Genomic DNA, 19,594 nt, shown 5'->3' on the forward strand with positions numbered 1-19,594 from the left:
TGATGTATAAAGTGAAGTAAATCCAGCTCAACATGTCTGTGTTGGATTTGAAGGAAGTAAAAACTAGCAAAATGCTCATCTCTGAAGTACTCAGACATGCATCTGTCTTTTAGAGCATATTTCTGGCAATTGAAGAGGTATCATCTCTGTACAGTCATTTCAAAATGGAGAACTATTCATGTGCACATACTTGAAAGGGAAGTTGCATAGCTCCCCACCAGCGAAGGACTTTCAGTCATGTTTACTGATAAGCTGAGGTTCTCCAGACATTCTGGGAATTTTCAGTACAAGCATGGATTACTTTTTTTGACCCCAGTGAGATGTATACATTTAAGCACTCAAAGAGCTATTAAGCAGAGATTTTACAAAGTGCCATAGTCACCAAGCAAAAGTCAAGTGTGATTTTCCTGGCAAGCTGTCATTGCAAAAACACCACACTGTACATTCCAGGCCAAAAATGAAGAATGCATTTCCCACTGGAAACTTTCCCCCAAAACTCTACTAAATCCAAATTTTGTTTGTAACTCTTGAGATAAATGAAACAGTGCTGAAATAGTTGTGCAGGGAAGCTCTTCCTTGCTGCCTTTGAGATGCAACACCATTTTGTGGCCTTACACTCCAAGACTCATATGTGCTCCCCACTCACAGTCCTGTTCTCAAATGCCTGTCCAGGACAGTGGATCTCACTCTTAAGGGAAATTTTAGGACTTCCTGCCTCAGCTTCTGAATTTCCAGGGTGACTGATGCCACCCTACTCTTTTTTTAAATTCTTACAGAACTTTAATGTTATCACACACCTTTTAACCAGTAAAGGGGGCTCAAGTTCTATCCATATAGTTAATATTCCATTTCTACATGTTAAAATACTTCTAACCCATCTTTAATGCAGAAACATCTAATCTCAGTGCTAAAACAGATAGGGATACGTAATCCCAAACCACCCAGAAGAGAAGTTCTAGCTCAACTGTAAGGATCATGGGTAGAATTAAGCAGCTGAATTTTGAAGTGTAACTGTTGTATCTCTTGCATGAATTTGGACCTATGCCTCATGCACACTGAGGCAAAAGATTAAAAAAAAAGTTTCCAATTCCAGTCATATAGAGACAAATTCTAAAAGAAAATGGTAATTTTTCTGTATTTTGTGGGCTTAAGAAAAGATGGAAAATTACTGAAGGGTTTTATTTTCAAGATACTCACAACAAAGAAGCTGGAAGAAATTCAGTTGCCTTGTAAATATTATCAAAAGTTTTGCTTACTTTTAAATATCTTTGACAAGAACTTCATAACATTTTTATACAGAAAATAAATATAGTGCATGTTGTTGTAATTTTAAGTCACAGTAGCCAAACCACAGGCAAGAGGCTTTTCATGGGAATGTATAACCAGCATGAGGGATGGTCTTCAGAAGCAGATTCTGGTACAGTCCAAAACGGAATTATTTTCATATTTACCAGCTTGATGGTTTTATAGGTTTTCCTTGCATTTTAATGCATTTCTGATTTATAGGTTTTCTTGATTTTTATTTATCTATGTCTTTAAAACTTTTATATACTCATTCACATTATGAAGCCTTCTCCTGACCAGCATGCAGAATTACCTGTGTTATCACAGAAACCAAGGAAGTATTAGAGAGATGTGAATATTACTATGAATTTTAAAAATCCCAATCCTACATCTTAAAATTCCCATTTGAGTTAAATGTCTGAAAGGAAATAACCCCTCTAAAGATCCATCATTGTAACAATACATCTTTACCTCCTTTCCCCAAAGGTGCTTTCTCAAGTCAAAATGAAAACAAATCTGTAAAAGATCTAAATAGTTCCCTGTTATGTACCCTTTCCTTCAATGAAAAAGAAAGTTTAAGGCTTAAGACCTTTGAGGTTTTCTTCACAGATTCTGGTTGAAACTGAGAGCACGAAGGGGATGGGTAAGGTGACAGTAACCAAGTTCTTGTGTTCTTTTGCTGAAGGAACATCTTTCCTGCACCTCCAGAGTTCTCCTCTGCTCTTATGGACATTCTCCATCCCTGGCTATACTGCCCTGCACAGCACATTGCTGACCTCCATACAAAAGGAAATGAGGTTGAGGCACAAATACATTTCTCTTGACATCTTAAACAAACCCTGTCTCACCACTGTGGGGCAAATTACCAACTAGACCAACATTTTAAAGAAGTAAAAAGAGACAAAGCAAAAGGAACATTTTAAAGTCAATTTTCAATCAAATATAGAAAGAAATAAACACGTAGAAAGAACTATAATGATAAAAATATTCTACAGCACTCATCATAGATGTTAACTAATGGAAGCCTATTTTATGATATTGGGTGACATAATAAAAGGAAACCTACCTCCACGACCAAAATTCCCAAGATCATTGGGTCCACTGGTGCTGTTATTTACTGGCAGACTTGTGGCAGGCCAAGAGTCTGCAAGCCAAGGATAACTGGGGTCACTGGCATTCAACAGACCTGGTCGACTGAAGCAGAATAAGAAAAAGAGATATACACACAAATACAAATACAAATACATATACATACATACATACATATATATATATATATATAAAATTACAATATCTGTGAGGTAAGTAGTGATGGAAGAGGGCATATTACTGTTCTTCTAAAGCTATAAGTAACTAAGAGTTTAGGAGACTTTATTTCAAATTACAATTGTATAGCCTTTGATGATTTAAAGACCTTGAACAGTTAATTAAGGTTATATACAAATCAACTTTGTCAGTAGAAGTAGGACTAGGCACCCGTGGTGACTGTGCCAGAATCCAAATGAACCCCGTTGTCTGTGTGAAACAGGAGTTAGGCAGCACCAGCACGGGATCCTACGCCAGGGCTGAATGATAAATTACCACCTCGAGGGAGCCATCACTCAAACTGATTGCTCCATATCAGCCATTTCCAGGACTTTGGGCTACTATTTCTTCCTTCCCTTGCATCCCAAATGCATGCCTGTCATCTGCAGGCTGGTAACTCTTTCTTTGAGCACTCTGGGATGGTTTAGAGGCAAACAGGTTCGAGGAGGATTAATGGAAAGTCCACGGCTATCTCTGTGTGCCACTACTGCCTGGCTTTTTACATCCCTGTAATTCCCAGCTTCCAGAGCAGCGTTAAACAGGGAGTGTGGTGAAAGGGAAGGCACACTCGTGTCCCTCTCACCCCAGGACAAACAGGAATGCAGCAAGGCAGGTGGATTGTTTGTATTTGTGTTCAGCAGGGGAAGCAAATAATTTGCTGCAGACGCCCTTTTCTCTCGAAGGAAAACAAAAAGCCGTCCGCAGTTCTGCAGTTTTCCCGGGTTATTAAAGCACTCCTGAAGTTGGAGCAACATCTCCGATCATTGAGCATTATAGACCCCTGCCTGGAACAATCCCTAAGAGAAACATCCGTTTCCATGGAAACGGCAATAAGACGACCCAGCCGCCTTCTTGCCACATCTACTCGCTCTCATTAGGCCTAATCTCTTTTTGCTAAAATATTGATTAAACAGGAGATTGGAAGTTATTACCAGGGCCTAATTACAATCTCCATATTGGCAAAGGGAAAATAGATGAGGATATATGGGCCCGTTATCAGCTTTTATCAATTTCAATTGAGTAGCCAAAGTTGTGGAATCCAGTCCTATCAATCTACAGCCTATTCATCATCCATGAATCATTTATTTTGTGATCGATTAAGTGTAATTGTTCACTCACAGCAATTTAGGAGGAGCCAATAAGGAGTCTTAAACAACAGCAACTTCATTTGCTAATGTCGAATTAATGCAATAAACATCCCAGTAACAAATGAACACATTCTTTGTGATATTTACTACTCATTTCTTCCAGGACATCTGGGAGATATGAAACATCTGGGCTTGCTTCTCCCAAAGTGCACAACAGATAGGTCATTAAACCTTGTGGTAAGCTACTTAACTCCTCCTAGTGCTATCAGTCTTCCCAGTGATGGGATATGGCCCAAGTGCATCACCTATAGCATTTCTCAGATCCCTTATTTTAAAAACAAACACAGTGGAAAGACCTTTATACAAAGAAACATACCTTCCATTGCTCATTAGTCCTCCATCTCCTCTTTGGAAGGTGACTGCGGTTTGGTTGGAAAAAACAAAACAAAACAAACATACACACACACGTACACACATATAAGACAGGGAAAAATCAATTAGTAATAATTAAAAGTAACAATTCAAACTGCTCAGTGTCCTCAGGTCGGAGGTCTCTTGGCATCATCCCATAATAAAGTACAGAAATGATAAGAAGAGTCTCAAGCTCATTGGGGCTACAGTTCATTTAGGATTTCACTGCACATTGCTCATTGACACCACATTACTGATTGCTCTGCACCTCTCAAGGCAAAGCAGCCACACGGGCAAAAGGCCTGAACTCACCACAGGCCCCTTCATGTGACTTTGCATTGCAAGTCTGAGCCATGTGATGAAATTGTTTTCTTGGCATGCTTCTGCTTCAGTACATAATGACATTGCACCAGCGAGTTAATAACATCATGTCGTAATGCAGTAATATAATGTCACCACGCAAATATGTCATTTCCCAGGACAAACACAAAGAGGTGGCAGCTCTATTACAGCTGAAGGGATGGAAAAAAGCATCCAGCTGCACCTTTTCCATTAGAAGTACAGTTTAAGAACTAGCACCCACACATAAATGCATATCTATGCCAGTGTCACCAGGAAGAAAAAGTGTTTCTAGTCTTCCATCCATGGGGGATGCCAAGGACATAATCAGAGGGAGACAACTGTTTTTATGTCTCCATTCATGGGTGTTTGACAAAAAACAGCCTCCCCCTTATCTATCTTATTAACAGGATTACATTTCAGGGCAATACAGGTAAGCCCACAGTACTGGTGATATGCTAATTGACAACATTTGATGATCTTTTCTGAAACACTGAAAAAACATTTTGAATCAAGGCCAACAGACTACTCTGGTTCTCAGTGGCAGTACCCTATTATTTATCGTCAGGCATAGATAAGACAGACTATTAAATTATACCAATGTCCTGGACACCTGCACCCTTACAAGCCCCTGACTGGATGAGGGTTTGAATTTCAGTGAGGAATGGAAGAGTTTGTGACCAGCTTGATTTAAAATAGACATTCATTTGGAAAGACTATTTACCTTTGCAAAGACAGGTGCTCTCATTATTAAATTACAGGTCCCAGAGTATTTGCAAGATTTTCCAAGTATTAGTCCAAACTACACTAACTCAGGATCAGGCTTTCTATTATACACTATTCCAATCAGACAAAATTATTACAGCCAATGGAAATTCTGTGTTCATTAAAAAAATAAGCAATGACATAAAGCCACTGGGAAAACTCTTCTGATACCTTAGAGAATCCTTATTACTTTATTAACTCCTAGGGTAATTCCACAGTGTACATTCTGCAAAGGGGACTAAACCAGCCCCTCTGGAAGCTCTGCTGGAAGAATAGTAGGGTGATTAATTACCCTTCACTGCACAGCAGACTAATACCAATATCAGAAAATCACTGCAGTCATATGTCACATCAAAATGGTTAATAGCTGAATTTTGAAAGGGTGTAATCAAACCAATTAATGAAAAGAAAATCAAAATGCAAGTATGGAAAGTACTAAATAAAGGGTCTGCTTTGAAAAACAAGACGTGGTAAAACACTGTGGGTAATTCATTTAGAGGCAATGCTACTCTCATTCACGTGGTATCTAACAGGCTGTCAAATGACTACCACTCGTTGCTTAAAAGTGAATAATCTGAAGTGCTGTGCATATCATTTGTGATTATGCAAAGATGTGGGTACTGCCTGGCTTTGTTTCCAAGTATCTTGGTCAATAATCCATTAGATGCTGTTTCCTTTCTCCCTCTCTCCTCCAAATTTAATACTTGATTTCTCCAACTTTCTGCCTTTGTCAAGGTGACAAAAATAAGAAAAACGAGAAATAGAGGCTTGTTTGATAACAACCCTTATAAATAAAGTTTACAGATCTAAGGAATTGCAGTAAAAGACATTTTCTGAAAACTGCTGGGATTAATGCTCTTGTTTAAACCACCATCTACCAGAAATTATTTTGAGGTAATTTTGTTGTCATTTGTATAGCATGTACAGGTATGTGAGCTTTTAAGTGTGCATGGCATATGGAGAAAAAAATCCCACAACAATATTTGTAGTCTACAAAATATTTATATCCTTGTGTACCTTTATAAAGCAAAGCTAAGATCAAGGAGCTTGCAGGAGATTTCAGCAATGTTTGCCTGAAACACTTTATTTTCTGTGCAGGCAGGTGTGGAAAAACTCCCAGGCATGCCATGAGAACTCCATCAAGAAGACATGACACACAAATCTCTTTGCCAGAGCCATAATTGCTGCAGGTTGGCTGTGGTAAAGGAGATTGTTGAGAAAAAAAACAAGGATCACAGAATTTGCTCCTTTTTCTTCTGCGTGTCCTGGTGGGAGGAACTGTTTCCTGTTTTGTTTTCTTTTTAATTTCCTGTGTTAAATCATCTCCCACCTTCCCAACATACACATCATCTTTAGAAGAAAAGTTCAGCTTGCAATGACATTGTTTTTCCTAGGGAAGACTGAGTCTGGTTTATGTGATGTGTATGGAGCTAGGAAGGGAAACAGATTTTTTTGTTTACCCTTCACCCTGTACTCCAATGGTTGCATGGTTGCAATCACAATGAGAAAATAAACCAGAAGGCATTGTATTTATTTAATGTGCTTGGTATGAAAGGCATTGGAATACCAACTAAGCTTGCCAAAATTCCTCTTAAAGCGTGGCCATGTCACTGGGATGCTACAAAAAAACTCCCATATTCCTGATGCCATCCATAAATGGGCTACCTGAGGCTGTATGGAGAAGGTGCCTTTCTTTTAGCATCAATGTTGTGAAAGGCAAGACAGCTAACAACACGAGATATGGTCAGGCTGCCAAAAAAAGCACTATGTTTATCACTCCTGCCATACATTTTGTCAGCATTTTTTCCTGCAGTTTGATTTCTGCAATTACAAAACAAGCCTAAATGCCTGAATAGGAGCATACTTAATGCAGTGCAGGCTTGTAGATGTCACTGTAAAAATAAAACACACAGACAGCTGGCTTTATTCATCCTGTCTCCACTTCAAAAAGCAGCAGAGCAATTTCAAGGGGCAATGTAAGAGGAGGAAGGGAAGGATGTCCCTATCACTGACCCACCCATCTTCCTTGCTTTTTATCACCAAGGAAGCAAAAAAGCTCTTTCAGCAGTCTTTGCATCTGATGCATTTTCTTAAAAAGGCTCAAGACCTGCAGGGATGAGATTGGTTTTCAAAAGAAGATGAAAAAATAACCCCTGCATAGAGAGATTTTGAAGGAATCCCCACTAGCTTATACTTCAAGGACTGCAAAAATGCAGAAATATAATCCAAAGTGCATTTTAAATGCATAAATATTTCAGGAAATTATACTGTATATTTGTATGAAAAACAGCATATGTTAAGGAGCTTTTCATATGCTTTTTTATTAAATATATAAGGAGGTACAAAAACCATTTACTAATATTATCTGACAAGGTTAAACTTAATCTTCATGCCTGCTAGAACTGGAAAAATATGAATGCATAGTAAGTCGACATTCTGAGGCAAGGAAGCTTTAGAAAGCTTTAGAAAGCTTTCTGTATGCCTATCTCTAGTAGGCCACATTTTCCTACTGCAAATGAAAACTTTAATGTTGCCAGACAAGTCTCATTCCTTTTACTGATAAGCTGTTCCTCAAATATGAATGTAGATTAATCCTCTTTTAATAAGCATTAACTCAGAACAGATAATCAGCACATAAAATTCCATCAAATCTTCTGTCTACCTTTGGACGATTCTGTCATATAGTTTATCCTCATTTAACAGCTTCAGGACCTGCACATAAAATGTGTAACATTCTCTATTTTAAATTTGTTTTCTGTTTACTAGGTTTCATAAAATCTTTAATCCCAAGGAGCACTAGCCATTAAATAAGCTTACCTACTCATAAGTTAAAATACATATTTACTTTTTTTGCATGACTGATGGCCTAGACAGGTGTAAAACACCTGAATATTCTGGTGAGTCGGTACTGGCACAACAAGTTTGAAGCAGAGGTAAGAGAAGTATAAAAAAACCCCCAAAAACCCAAACCAAAACAAACAATCCAATAAACCAACCCAAACAGTGCAGCAGTACTTTAGCTTTCACAAAAACTCACAAAGGTGAGACCAATCCATCCACCACATTAGAGATGGTTGAAAAGGAACAACGGTTGTGTTTAGTGTCCCTGTCCCAGATTTGGTTTTGCTGAGAATATGTCATGGTCACAAAAATGCATAGTCCTTGTACAGCTGCAGATGATGACACTACTACTTACTCACAGTAATATAACAAACTTATTAGCTAAATTTTATGTTTTGTAGAACTGATATTACTGAGAATCAAGGCCTGGCAAGTCATGGTGGAAAGGGAAGTGGAAGAACAGTGATGTACAGAATTGTGGCTCAGTAACCTGTGGAGTCAGTTCAACTGAAAATCACTAAAAATATTTAGCTGTCTTTATCAATGTCACTTTATTTGTGACCATCGGAGCCATTGATCAGTGCTTATGAAAATGTTCGCAAAGACAAAAAGCTAAAAGTGTTTAACTGGATCAGTTATTCTTCCCTGACACAAATCATTACAAACTGCCTGACATTTGCTGTTTGCTCTTTTCTCACACCTTACAGAGGTTTAATCACAAAGCAGAAATTGCACATCCTAGGAGTCTAATAACAAAATACAAATAACAAGTGGGCCTAGTGAATGACCCATAATCTGAAAATGACCCAAAAGAATATTTTTAGCAAGTAATTATAAAACTGTGCAGATTTAGACTTTTAAACAACTATTTTTAGTGTTCTGTGTTCTACATACAGGCAAATTCAGATGAAGAAAAATTAAACAAAAAATATTCACACCAGAAATACCAGGGATTTTTTCTGAGTGTGAAATAAACTAGGTATATGATTGTTACACTAATAGATTCAATTCTCTACCACACAGTAAAATCTGTATGTTCTGCAACACTCTGAAGGAAGAATTTAAAGCAGGTGTCAGAACAAAAAGTGTGTACCTTCTAAAATCTGAGTACATTGGGATAAATTCATCTTCAGTAAAAATTCATCAACAGCTGTCTCTGAGCAGATTCTGAACCACTGTCTAAATAACTGTATCTAAACCCAAACTGTTCATGAATCATAATTTTGAAGGGAACAACATACCATTGTGAGTGTCAAACCTCCACAAGCATAGGTATGTCTTTCTGAGCGATATTATTAAGGGCAAATTCAAACATTAGAGAGTTAACAAACTCTCTAATTCCATAAATGTTTGTTATGGAACTCCAGGTTTAAAGCTACGAAACATGCACTATGTTCTGTCATAAGGAAAAGACTTTTTTAAATTAAAAAAAAAAAATTTTGGACCTGACTACTGGAGGACTTAGATTCTCAATTCCTCCAAAAATTATTATAATCCAGGAAATAGAATAATTCTACAAAGTCCACAAGACATCAAAACTGGTTTTTAAAAGGAACATTTTTGGCAGTACCTCTGATATATATCCCAGTTGCCCAGTACATGTGGATCAAGAGCAGGAAATCATGCTCAGACCCTGTGGCTCCAGCACAACCCTGTGTCATGCCAATATGGGCTACAAACACAACAGTGAAAATGGACCACAGTTCAAGACAGCTGACAGTGGCATAGTCACAGGAACCAAATGCAAAGATGGATTATTTAATTTTGGAAAAGACTCTACATTGTGTCTCAAAGAGAAGGCAGTAGGGTGGAATGTGTTGTGCCATAGCTTACAGTAACCTGACCAAACCTGCCTGGAAGCTTGAGGAGCAATCCTGAGCCCCCAGAACTTTTCCACAAGGACATTTCTGCCTCAGAAGGTCCTGGGCTCCTGGGCACACACCACCACCTTTGGTCATCTGCTCTTTCCTGCTAAGCTGAACATAAGCTGTGGCTGAAGACAAGCAAGGTTGAGAAAGCAGCTACTGATCATGAGGAGACAGCTCTGGTAAAAGCAACTGAGGGGCCAAACAACAGCCAAAAAATTTGACAGATTTCTGCTGGAAAACACCAGGATTTATCAGCCTTTAACACTTTAAAGCTGAGGTACAATTATTATTGAGTTTCTACATCTCGAGATTAGGCATGAGAGGAGAAACTAATTGTTTGTATTAATTATTACTATTAATTGTATACTCTATTTTTTCCTGAGTATCCATATGTTGAATAAAGTGTTTGCAACCTGCTGTTTCAGTCACTCTTTGTTTATCTTTCACATCTTTAATCATGCTTATGATAATAGTCTACTGTATGCTATATTTTTAAAGATAAGAAAAATAGGATAGCAGCTCTGAGCTGGGTAGTAAGAAAATACCCCAAATGCTTTAATTTCAAAAACCCTGTGAAGTTAATGAATAAATCAGTTAGTGATTAGATTGCTTGAAGGTCTGAACACCTCATGATAAGGCAAACTATACTTAACTGAGAGCTAAAGTGGAATAAAGTTCCATTTCTCCACTTGGATCTGCTAAACTGTTTGAGCTTTAAAATCAAAATTCAGTTATATATGAATAATGCTTGTTTATGTTAAGTTAGTTCAAGCATCTGGTCCTGAAAATTACTTTTAAAATTGCATTTCAGAGTTAAGTATGCAGATTTATAGTGACATTAATGGTGGTAGATTTTACCCTTCCCTGGAATCAGGAGGAGAATGAATGCTGTATTTTTATCACAGATAGGCTGCCGGAGTATTTCTCCTTGTATTTCATGTACCTCACATGTTCATAAACACTTTGATAGCTAATGCTTGAAATGATGTGTTGGTGAGGTAAGAGACAGACTAATGGACAGTACCTGCAGGGGTGAAGGTGAAGGACTGAACTGCAAAACAAGAAAGCAAACACATTGTGAGTTACACACCCTGACACAAAGCGCTAATTGCAGGGCACGAGTTTCCCCTGGAAATTACTCAGTTGGGGTTGACCATCAAAAGCAGGACATAACAGCTGAGCTTAAAGCACCAACCAGCCAGCAGCCAATGAGAAATGATGGTTGGAAAGATGAGCAGTGAGTTTTGACAGTCACATTTGAAGACTCTCTGTGCAGACATGCTGTTCTCCAAGTTGTAAACATTAAGATGAACTTTGAAGCATGATCTGTTATCTACTTTCCTTGCTGAAAGCATACACAATTTCATGATGCAATCAATGTTCACAACACACTTAGATGCAGCAAACACCATGAGACGAAATGAGTTGCACAAAACAAACTGTCTATTTACAGCTATGCTCCTCAAGTTATAACAGACTGCTCTCAATTCTCCCTCACCCCAACATGCCAGCTCACATACAGGATTAATAATCCTCCTTTTTAGGAAAAATCTGGTCTCAGCTTGTGTTCAAAGCTTTAGGTACGACTACTTCCTAAGTGAAATAACAGCAGAGCTGTCTCTAGTATGAAAAAAAAAATTCTTGGGATCTAGAATGATATTTCATGTCAGCACATGTATAAGTGTGTGAGATCTATATTAATTTCTCAGTTAAAACCACCCCACCTCTCAGAAAGTAAAAGTTCCTGCTATTAAAGGAAAGAAAAAAAAACACCTTGGGACAAAGCACAACTCATGAATGACAGAGATCATGTGGTGACACAAAGTGAGGTTCCACAAGAACCAAGAAAGTCCAAAAGCCACTGGTCTCTCCTTCCTCTCTTTCCACAGCTCATCTGATTCTTCTTGTCCTTTCGCTAAGCCAGCAGAAAACAAATGCAGCAGGAAGGATTGAAAATCAACATGGAATAGTTTCCTGCTGGTTTAGTGAGCCCAGTCAGGCCTGAGGAGTCTGACTATGGCTGTGCTGAACTGGGAACAGTTTGGCTATGACTGATTGTGGGTTTTTGGCAAGTTGTTGCTCAGCCATTTAGGGAACCCGAGTCCCTGATTTCGCATTTGATAACTTTTAAATAGAAGGGCACTTGGGTAAATTCAGTGTGATACAATGTCAACATTAAATATGTTCTGTCCTCAACTGGGCAAATGTTTTCTCTTTTGAGAACCTACTGCAATATTTGAAGAATTGGGATTTTTATGTGTTAAATTAGGCTTCAGAGAAACCCATTCTTTGACAGTTAACTGACTTCCCAAAAAATCCATAAGAATCCTGAAAACAGAATAATATACACAACAAAGGTTGGGGAAAGATGAAAATATTTTCATTTGGCCAGTGTATTTAGTTTTCCAAATGTAGTTTTCAAAAACCAATTTATAACTGGAGCAAAAGTTAATGAAACAAAACATTGCAAGATGTTCTGCCTCCAAGATAAAACTGTTCATGGCTTCTGCCTTTGGTAAATTTTGACCACACTTCTCTGTCTAATACATCACTCCTCCAGCTACAGGTATGAAGTCACTGATTAAGCATCTTCATTTATTTGCCAGGCACACGGCTTCAGAGACATGGAAATGCACAGGAATGAAGGAGAAGACAAAAACTCTTTAGCCATCCTTGTAAGGGTCTAGTTTAACTTATATTTGAACATATAAATGATGCAGAGTGCCTTCTGAGCAAGGGGCAAGAGGAAGAGTTCATCCTGTTTGTACTTTTTTAATGCTAGATGTGCTGGAGATGTAAAAATACTGCCTTATGATAATGATGAAATGCAGTACCGAGCGATGCATTTAAAGCTTCTCATACACATTTCACAGCATACATTTAAAACAAGCACACAGAAGTCACCTAGAATGCTTTTGTAAGTTCGGTGTGGGTTTTAGGTAGGTTTAGTAGCCCCTGCTCTTTTTACCACCTGCTGAGGTGGCAATGAAGTCACTGCTCTTACCAGCATAATTGCTGAGCCCCTTCCTCTTCTTTCTTCTCCAGTACAGCCAGATGCTGAAACCCATGAGAATGACCCAACATGCACCACCAATGCCAGCTATGAAGGCAGGCTGCTTGACCACATCAGTGATCTGCTCAGTTATGCTGTTGTTATTCTCAGTGATGACAACTTCGTTACGAGCTCCTGCAGGAGAGAAACAGAACAGTATGTGGTTATTCTGGATTCTGTAACACACAGTGGAACCAGTACTGCAAATTACAAGTTTTTAAAAAATAATAATGGATCTCAAAAGAGTTACCCACAGTAGAAGAACTTTAAGAAGCAGCAATGCACACCACAATCTCAGTGTTTCTAGAGTAAATCCATAGCCATTTGGTAGATGTATATTTGCAAAGACAGACACAGCACACTCACAAGTAATCTAAGAGATGCCAATCCAGAGCCTTTTTTAAACAATATACATATTTTTTAGTTTGTTTTTCCATAATTGAAGACAGAATACAGTAAGGAGAAGACAGATCACAGGAAACTAATAAAAAAATAAAACAAGCAACCAACAAATAGTTTTTTTCCAAATGAGTAATCCAAAACCAAAATATGCTACAACACCAGAAGAAGCCGAAAACTTCTTACTCAACTCACTTGTTTTCCCTGAATGGTAGCTTCCAATTTTGAAATAAACAATAAAATAGATGCACTTTCTACTGGGGCAAAGATGCATTTTCCAGCAATTATTTCAAGGGGAAAACAGTTCATACAAATTCTAAATGTACCATCTTTGACACGAAGCAAGAAATCACACAGTTCACTGTAAGCACTAAACAACCACAGCAACAGATGCTATTTTATTCATCTAGAATAGGCATACAAATTCTTAACATCAACCTGCAAGAAATAATTATAACTCAGAATACCAATTCAAGTGACATGCATCAAAAAATTACTATATAGGATCTTAAATTGTATATTACAGTAGAAAACTGTAAATTCCAGTGCATGGTCCCATTTTTTTTTGTCCCTGTTTCTCTAAAAGGGAACTTTTCTAAAAAAAAAAAAGCTTGGCATTTGGCTTGAAAACAAATGCTCATAAAAATCTGAATTGAAATCCAGAAAATGATAAAACATATAGTTCTAGTTTCAAATTGTCAAAAATAGTTAGCTTTAAAATTAGGAAATGCAGAACATATTTTTCTAAAAAAAAAACCCCAAATTTTATTCTGTGTATATTGTATATAAACTTCCCACATCTGCAGTTCTGAAATTCATGAAAGGTTATCCATCATTTCCAGTAAAAGCATTTATATAGCTCAATCCTTGAAATGTTTATGCAATATTACCAGATGCCTGCATGCACGCTTAAGAGCTGAAAGAGTAGCTACTCTACTGAGACAAAGAAGATGCAAACAATATGATTCTCAATTATGAGAGTCTATCACACACATAAAGATAGTTGAACATTGCAATAAAACACTGAAATGGTCACTCTGAGGAAACTATTAAAAGTATTGCATCATTACTCTATGCTGTGAAAATGCACATATTCCTTTTCTATAATTCAGCAGTGGTTAGAGTTACTTCTTCCAACAGAGCAGCTCACTGCCTTCAGCCTAAAGCCAGCACTCAGGGTGTCTGGCTGAAGCAGATCCCAGAAGTCTGACACTTCCAGTCCCATTTCCACAGACACCTCTTTGCAGGTGACCAGAGTTCACACAGTCATGTTTTATAAAAGGGGCTCCTTTGAGAAGGTCCCTTTGGGACTGCCTCTGCCCAGCCCTGCCCCTGCCAAGATGCAGCTTCAGGCCCTCAGTGGTGACCCCAGTGAGTTTATTGAGCCTCCTCTATTTCAGCACCATGTCAGTATTTAGTACTGATAACTGACTGCTTTTGCAATCAGACTGTGGAACCTGTGCTACAGCTTGGCTTGCTTTCAGTCATTCTGGGCAAGGAACAAACCAGGCTCCCCACAAGCAGAATAGGTCCCACAGAAAGATGCTGCCAGATGCACAAAAAAGTGCAGCACCATTACTGGTGTCCTGCACCAGTCTATACTGGCCATGCTGGGAAGCTTTACCAGCATCAGGCTCTGGGAGCTGCAGCTGTCTTTTGCCATACTTGCATCTCCTGTCTTGCCACTGCCAAAGACCCCCAATGGCTTCCAGGCTTGATTCAGTACGTGAGAAAGAAACTGAGTGAGCAAAGAAAGAGCAGGCAGCAGTGGCTGCTTTATCTGATTTTCCATGTTATTTTCTGCCCATGGAACCAATCCACAGGTGCACCCCAGTGCTGAAAGAGGAAGGGCTGACAGTAAAACTAATAGAAAGGGGCTCTCCATGGCATGCTCTTCCAGACACAAAATCGATTTTCTAGTAGAAATCAGCATGGGAGTTGGAGTTGCTCTAATTACCATTAACATGCAGTTAATTTCTGTGCCCTTTGGAAGAGAGGCCAAAGCAGTGGGACAGTGAGGAAACAGGTAGTCTTGGCACTTCTTCAGACACAGCCGTGCTACCACAGGGAAGAGCAGGCAGGGAAGTGCTTTGGAGAGAGCAGCTTTGGGAGTGGATGCTCTTGGATTGAAGAATGAGTTCTTTTCACTAAAGCCTCCATAAACATCTGAGGATCCTCTCTTCTCTAAGATCAGAAAATAGTATTTTGAAAATGGAGGACATGAGAGCAAACTGCAAAGAGCCTGAGAAGAGGTTTCAGCGGATTCTATGCTCTGCCTCTCTTCTAGGAGAAGATACAATCTGTCTCCAAATTACCTTCTAAAGTTTGCAGTCTGGATGTTTGCTCTTACCCTTCCCTGCCTAGCAATTACAACTGCAAAAGTAATATTCATTTAAATGTCAAAATAACATATGCTTTGTGAATTTGATGATGGAAAAAATAAATGGAGACAGATGAACGTTACCCACTGACTTTTGATGAAATTAATATAATTGTTGGGGGTTGGGGAAACAAGCTGCATTAATCTTGTACTTCTTTATATAATATTTAAGCAGAAGTAATAAATACGTCATGCAAGGTACCAGTGTACTATTGCATATACTGCAGGTGGTTCTGTAACAATGCTGTCAGTTCGACTAATTAGAACACAGACAAGGGAAGTGTGCGACCTGTAACGCTCCATTGTTCCTGAAGACAAAAACATAATGAAATATAATGTCTTCCTCCCATTGGAGAGTAATGAAGAACAAAACTAATTTGTCGGACCAAAAATTAATTAGACACATCAGATTCGATTGTACCTATTACTGTGAAAGTTTGCAGCTGTTCCTCATATTATTATGCCAATGATGGAATGTAAGAGGGACCAGGCCAACTGATGAAGAGAAATAATAGCTGCAACATTAACCAGCATTGCCCTTATCTCCAATTTTACTTCTGGTTTTCCAAGTGAATGTTTTTTAGCATGTCATAAGTGATCATAAAAGTTTTATTCGTGATTCTTTGAGTCTTCCATTAAATTTTTCAACATTCTGCTTCAAGTATGGGCACAAGATTCCTGTAACAGTGAGAGAATTTCTAACTGAAGAAATAATATACTTCCTACTGCTTCCTATTCTCTCTTCTGTTCAATTACTCTAGGAGGCCAGTAGTTGATTATCCACCATGAAAACCAGTTATTTTCAGAAAAAAACCCTGAAACATTTTTAGAAGAATGAATCCTGTATTTAAAAATAACATCTCTTTTTATACACTGTACTCTGTATTTCTATTAAATTAAACTTTGTATGACTACTAAAGTTTTTACTGCTTAGAAACACATCTTAACTCTCCTGCACCACTGACCTGTTCTCTCCACAATACAGCTTTTCTGGAGTTGTTCATTCTGTTTGCAAGTTGTTAAATGGTATAGATAAGCACCAGACCATATAGAACTCTATTATAATAACTCAATAATGTTTTCCCATTAATATTATGTTTTGATATAATTCATTAGCTCTTTTTAAATCCATGTAAATAAGTTCTTTAAAATTTAGTTAACTTTCACATTTTACATTTTTGATTCCCATTCAAATATTGAATGGTGCCAACTCAAGTTTTTCAGAAACGGTATCACTTAAACACTGTTACATTTATCAAGCAAATTTATAGTCTGAGAGATAACTGATAGCAATTCATAATCAACAGCAAAATTGGACCTAAAGAAAAGGGAGATACAGACCATATATGTAGTACACATCCAGCTTCAGGTTCCCACAAGAGAAGCAGAAATGACAACAGAAATATAACCCAAACAGAAACTACTCTCTGTTACTTTTCATGACTCTGAAATATGCAAAAATGTCACCAGACAAACCTGTTGAAGCAGACGTTCTGGGATCATTTAAGGAACAAATAAATATCCCTAAGAATTCTGGGAATCATCCAGCAAAGACCTTTGGTGCAAGTATAACTCACAACTCATTAAGTAACACAAGGCTACCTATGCACTTAAAATGCAACACACTTGTTGTGCTTTGCTGGAATAAATGCAGTGTGTTTTGTGCCTAGTTAGATGGACTCCCTAGTGAAATAAGAAAAAAAAAAAAGGTCCTGGGTTTCTTACATTTTCAAACCGCTATTTTTTGTTCTCACTTCTGGATATCTTTTTTTCCCTCTTCTCTTTTCTAAACCAAATGCTACCTTCACTTCCACTCTTGTACTTTTGTCTCCAATGAGACTTCAAAGCTGGAGTATCGTAGCTTCTGTTTTTGCTGAATGGGGCATCAGAATATCAGTAAATACTTAAGCAATGCTTATGGGATGGCTTTTTCTGAGGGTTTACACATAATAGACTAGTCCACATTTGGGACAGGATAGTGACAACATTTCCTAGAAAGAAAATATTTAGTAACAACAGAAGTCTTCCAAACAAACAAAGAAACAAAAGTCCATTTAAATAATAACTTAAATCATACAGATAAAGGCACAAAATTCCTGTACTGTGCACTCAAAAGCGATGCTGCTTTGCACAGCTCATTTCAGATTTGCTAAACACAATTACTTCTACTCTTCCATATTGTTACTGCCTTTATATTTTATACTCGGGAAAAATTTCTGAAGAAACAAAACCTGTGTTTCCCTCAGGTCAGGAAATTAGTTCTGCATGGAGGCCACTACCAAGAAACAACTATTTCAAAGGCTGGGATGATAATGCTACCTTTGCTCTCTAATTGGTCAAGAGATCACTTTTTCTTTGACAGAGGAGGCTTGTCTTCTTGGGACACCTGAGAAACACTGACTTTGGACATTCAGAAAACAACGGTAAATAGTGCCTTAGGCACCAGTGGAATGAGTAAGGCATTATTAACAGAAGGAAAAGGGAGGTGGGGCTGTTTGTTCCACACATATGCCAAGCTCCAGAAGTGGTAAATTAGTTTAAAAAAAAACCCAAAACATTAAAACAGTTTCACTAGGCAATCTGCACTTTTTCATGTCTTGGGAACATACTTCCCTTCATCATCTGCAAGATCTCTGCAGGAAGACAAAACCATCAGGCAGTGAGACATAAAATCTAACTAACCAGCTCTAGTCAAACTTCCTCTTTTGCCCCACAGACTTTTATCCAGAAATGATGCATGAAAGCATTTCTGAGAGAAGAAAACAAACAAACAGACAAACAAACAGGCAAAACAAAAGAACAGACCAGACAATAACTTACCAATTATTATGGGTTGTGGGTCACTTTTTACTCCCACACCTGCACTGGTGCTGGCAGCAACTTCCACACGGTACTGGATACCTGGATATAGGCCACCTATTACTACAGACCGAATGGCTGCATCTACTGTTTTGTTGATATGAAATCGAGTCTCATTACCTAGGCACCAGATCTGGGACAAAAGTTGACGTGTTAAAATAGATGGAACTCTTCACATTGCGCAAAGATATGACATATCAAGGTATTTCATGGCAATCACTTATTTGGGACTTCTTGACACTCTTACTTGTCCAGGAATAGTTGAAATTGGGATGGTTTAGCTCAGCAAGGTATCCCAGATTAGCATAGGACCACCAAGCCAGCTGCAAAGACTGCTTGCAAATACTTCTCTGGGCTCTGGCTCTCCATGGAGTATAAATTCTGGGCTTACATTTCTTAGAAGCACAGACCAGATCATCCACGTGGAAAAGAGGTGTTATACATTAATCCAAATCTTGTTTATCAAACCTTTGGTTAAAAAACCCTACATTTTTTCTTCTAAATTTCCCGCTGAATAGCAAAAGGATACCAAACAATATGAGCACAGGTTGAAACACTTCTTAGAGCACTAAAGAACAAACCATTTTCATAATTCTTTTCAAATTCCTTTCATTGCACAAGAGGGATATTTGAAATTTCTCAAATGGAATAAGCACAGACTCACATTTACCGCTGCCTTTGTGATTATTTACATTATTTAGGAATCCAGACATCAGTTTCCTACTCAAATATTACCTAATTAAACAGAAAATCCACCCTATAATCACAACTGGCATTTTGTGATGAAAACAGTCTGTGAATTCAGAGTGTTACGTCTTCTTCTTGCTTTTTTAATAGGATTCTCCAAAGAGTTTTTGCAACTAACTTCTAGGAGCATTTCTTCAGTTAATGCTATCTGCAAATACTGCTTCTGTATTACTAAAGAAAGCTTTTACTACCACACAAAAAATTCAATGCATAAATATATCACATGTACACTTACATTAAAATAACAGCAGAAGAA

At 38.0% G+C, this 19,594-nt stretch overlaps 1 protein-coding gene across 6 annotated transcripts in view; it reads right to left on the minus strand.

The window, feature by feature from the left end:
- Positions 1-19,594, minus strand: part of ROBO2 (roundabout guidance receptor 2) — a 445,348-nt gene that overhangs the window by 47,055 nt on the left and 378,699 nt on the right. For all 6 annotated transcript variants that reach the window (XM_083855698.1, XM_083855697.1, XM_083855695.1 and 3 more), the window contains 4 exons: positions 18,553-18,724; positions 12,906-13,088; positions 4,054-4,096; positions 2,351-2,478 (listed from right to left, as the gene is read on the minus strand). In XM_083855698.1, coding sequence (XP_083711824.1) covers positions 2,351-2,478; positions 4,054-4,096; positions 12,906-13,088; positions 18,553-18,724 — 526 coding nt within the window. The remainder of the gene's footprint in view (positions 1-2,350; positions 2,479-4,053; positions 4,097-12,905; positions 13,089-18,552; positions 18,725-19,594) is intronic.

Source organism: Zosterops lateralis (genome assembly GCF_965231275.1).
Source record: "Zosterops lateralis genome assembly, chromosome: 2".
NCBI lineage: Eukaryota > Metazoa > Chordata > Aves > Passeriformes > Zosteropidae > Zosterops > Zosterops lateralis.